The sequence below is a fragment of the Salvia splendens genome, chromosome 15 (genome assembly GCF_004379255.2).
Source record: "Salvia splendens isolate huo1 chromosome 15, SspV2, whole genome shotgun sequence".
NCBI lineage: Eukaryota > Viridiplantae > Streptophyta > Magnoliopsida > Lamiales > Lamiaceae > Salvia > Salvia splendens.
The window spans coordinates 26,397,062-26,400,528 of record NC_056046.1 but is presented as its reverse complement, the minus strand read 5'-3'; the positions used below and the strand labels follow the sequence as shown (position 1 = coordinate 26,400,528).

Here is a 3,467-nt window from a genome sequence, read left to right as displayed (position 1 = left end):
AATACATATAAAGTGAACTTATTCGCACTTGAGCTTAACACAAAAACCAAGTTTGCATTGAGATAAAATTCACTCAAAAGTGTAATAAAATGAGTCATTAATGCTCTAAAAGGGCTACAGAGTGAACTATTTCTGTCCAAATCCTCACTGCCTCTGATTTGCCTTCTTAGTAACCTTTTTGCAGTTCCTAGAATCATGGTGTCCAATCTCATGTCAGTTTCCACACTTTCGAACTGGTTTCATTGTTAACTTCATTGCTGACTCCTTCTTCGATTTCTTCCTACCTCCACTTCCCTTTGTACTAACAACATCAGGAGGATGAACTTCCATAAAGTTCGGAACTTGTGAGCCATCGAAGTTCTCAATCAATGCTCTCTTCTCTGTTGAAGACAGAACAACACCTTCTCCGAGAAGCTGCTTCTTACCTTCTTCAATAATTGCAGCAAATGCATTAATTTGATCAATGTTCCCTTCAATACTTTGTGTTGTTTCAATGAATAATGCATACAAGTTTTTAAATGCAATCTTCTTCTTGTCCACAACAAGGTGTATTTCTTGATCATCACAAAAACCTCCATGTATTGGCTTCACAAACTGTGACTTCAACCATCTCCCTCCACGCAACTTCTCGTGTATCACTTGACAAACTTATATTTCAACACACAAAATATATGACTGCACAATAGACCAAGTCTCTCAAACTTTTTGCATCCACACAAATAGGTGTCATCAACAATGGAGTAAGTAATTGTCCATGAGTTTGAATCCTTGTCATTTACGTTATATACTTCAATCTCTCTATTGGCAAACACTCCTAGAGTTGCACAAGACAAAGAGAAACATGCATAAACTATCTCTTCTTGAATTGCATTATAAGCATTACCTCTATATATCGTTGATGCATGTTTCTCGATTTCCAATTATGTTCGCAAAATAAGCACTTTTGTTGAATCATATTATTCAAGTTTTGCGCTATTACTTCTTTGAGTCTCCAGAGCATGGTTATAGTTCATATAAAATAGCATCAGGTTAGCCCGAGACTTTGAGTACCTTTTAAAGAAGCTATTCTGTGATTCAGACAAAGAAGTTGTCTTTATCAACGAACTCATCAGAAAATCACGGAAAAAGGCTGGAACCCAAAACTTTCTGGATACAAACATTGATGAAACCCAGTCATTATTGGCCAGCCCATATCTTTCCATTATAGCATGCCAAGTTTCTTCAAATGCATCAGGTTCTATCAACTCCGACCATACACATCCATTCAGTTCATTCTTTAGTTCTTCACTACCAAGCATGTTCTTTGGCAATTTGTCAGCAGCTTTATTCATAACCTGCCACATATACCACCGGTGTCTCGTATTGACAAGGACCTCCTCAATAGCAACTTCCATTCCTAAGTCTTGGTCGGTTATGATGAGTTTGGGAGCCACACCCATACACTTTACAAATTGGTTAAATAACCATGAAAAGGAGTGATAAGGCTAATTTCATGCATAGGTCTAGGGCTTTAATTCGTGAAATTTCTGGGTCTAACACGCGTTTTAAGCCAGGTGTGTGAAGATTTTCGCCAGGTCCAGCAAAGAAGGGAGACAATTGCGTGGACCTAGGAAGAAGGAGAAAGAGTGGACATTATGCGGAAAATTGCTCGACGGAGGAAGCCTCGGAGTTGAAGGGTAGAATAGAGATTTCTACGAAGACTCTAGAAGGTTATGTCCGCGTCTATAAAAGAGAGAAGCATGCACGCTGGAGGGATCTTCTCGGTGGGAGACCTCGCCTACAGCCTGTAGCTTAGTTCACTCTTCTTCACACACTTGGGTTCTTTCGTGGGAAATTCAGCATACTTGGGGTTCACTTCTAGCTTACACACTTTTCGATCTGCTGGTAACACCGTCCTACTTGAGGGCGAAGAAACAATTTATTTTCTGTTTACGTTTCTGCTGAATTCGCCGAGCTTCGCTGTTCGAGGCTCGGACCTCTTTGTTTTCTGGATATTCTCTGTGTTTATGCAAGTTTCGTTTTAGTTTATGCCGACTGTGTTGATCTTTGTTTGTCGATTATGTTTACTTGAATTCTGAGTTGGATTGTTGGAGTTGGTTGTTTTCTAGATTATCGCAGGTTTGTGGTTGGATCTGGGAGAATGGAGTTTGTTTGTGGATGAATCGGGTTCTTAACTTGTTGATGTCGTAGGGTTGTCTGTGATTGTTGGGATCTGGAGTTGATTTGAGTAGATCTGTGAGAATCGGAGCTATGGAGTTGATTGTGCTGGGTGTTGAGTTCGGATGTCTTGGATCCGGAGTGGATTAAGCATTCGACGTGAATCTGAGTCGTGTTGGTTTAATTTTATGCCTAGCTTACGTGTTTTCGTTTCATTTCGTTCAGTTTATGTAGATCTGATGTACTTCCGATTCGTAGCGAGTTTCCGGCGTCCCGATTTCTATATTCTGTTCGAATCTAGGAGTATGCTCTGTTTTCTTCATTTACGTTTCTAAGTTGGATAGGAAATTGCATGAGTTTGTTAGTTGCAGCTTTTACCGTACTTACCTTATTTGAATGTCCTGGTCCCCACTTTTTAATTCTTCCTGCCTAGTCATATTTAGTTAATCATTTACACGGTCTAGCGAGTTATTGTTTCTTTCGGTGTTGATGTCTGATTTTACAAGTATTCTGTTTCTTAGGTCTAGCATTTAAATTCCGTGCCTAGGTCTAGTGGCAGTTGTTATAAACCTCAACGCTTTGCGTCGCAGCAGCCGCTTGTTTCCAGAGTCTCTAAACACTACTCACGAATCCATCTTCGTGGGATCGACCCCACTTCCCTATACTAATTTAATAGTAATTTGGGTTGAGGGATTAATTTTTGAAGGAGAGTCGAGCGTGTCCAACGACAACAACACTCTGTGTTCCTTGGATTCCTGGACCAAGTGATCCAGTGGATTTAAGAAGCGCGGTGTCTTGACCGAGCACTTGTATTAGTGTTCCCTGTAAGCACACGAAACACACACGATCCGACTCAGCTCCTACTTCAAATGGCGCCGTTGCCGGGGATGGATGGCGTGCTTAGTGTTAGTATTCAGAGTCTGTGGTGTAAATAGTTTTGATTTGTTTTCTTTCTCTTTTGTTTGTAGTTTATGAGCAGAGGCTCAGGATCTACCTACTGGAGCAACTCGTCTGGGAGGAAGTACGGCCAGTTTACTTGGCAGGTTAAGGATACAGCCTCTACTGTGACCACCAGATCAGGGTTCACCACAGGAGATTCGTTCCCGAGTGAATTAACTAGCGACGAATCTTGGACGTCGTCAGGACGCGAAGATCCAGAATCCCCACCCGAATCAGAAACAGAGTCAGAAACAGGGGAAGCAGAGGAAATAGTCATGGCGCAGGTAGTAGATCCAGATCCAGAGATCGGTTCTCTCACTGCCCATTTAGATGGAGAACCAGCTCAAGCTATAGTGATGAATCCACGCCAG

The 3,467-nt window shown here is 41.4% G+C and overlaps 1 protein-coding gene across 1 annotated transcript; it reads right to left on the bottom strand.

Moving 5' to 3' along the window:
• Positions 1 to 213: 213 nt before the first annotated feature.
• Positions 214 to 1,394, bottom strand: LOC121766929. The gene is made up of 3 exons (XM_042163157.1): positions 980 to 1,394; positions 689 to 814; positions 214 to 647 (listed from the first exon to the last, which is right to left on the bottom strand). Exons 1-3 carry the CDS (start codon positions 1,392 to 1,394, stop codon positions 214 to 216), a joined length of 975 nt encoding a protein of 324 aa, XP_042019091.1.
• Between the last annotated feature and the right edge of the window lie 2,073 nt (positions 1,395 to 3,467).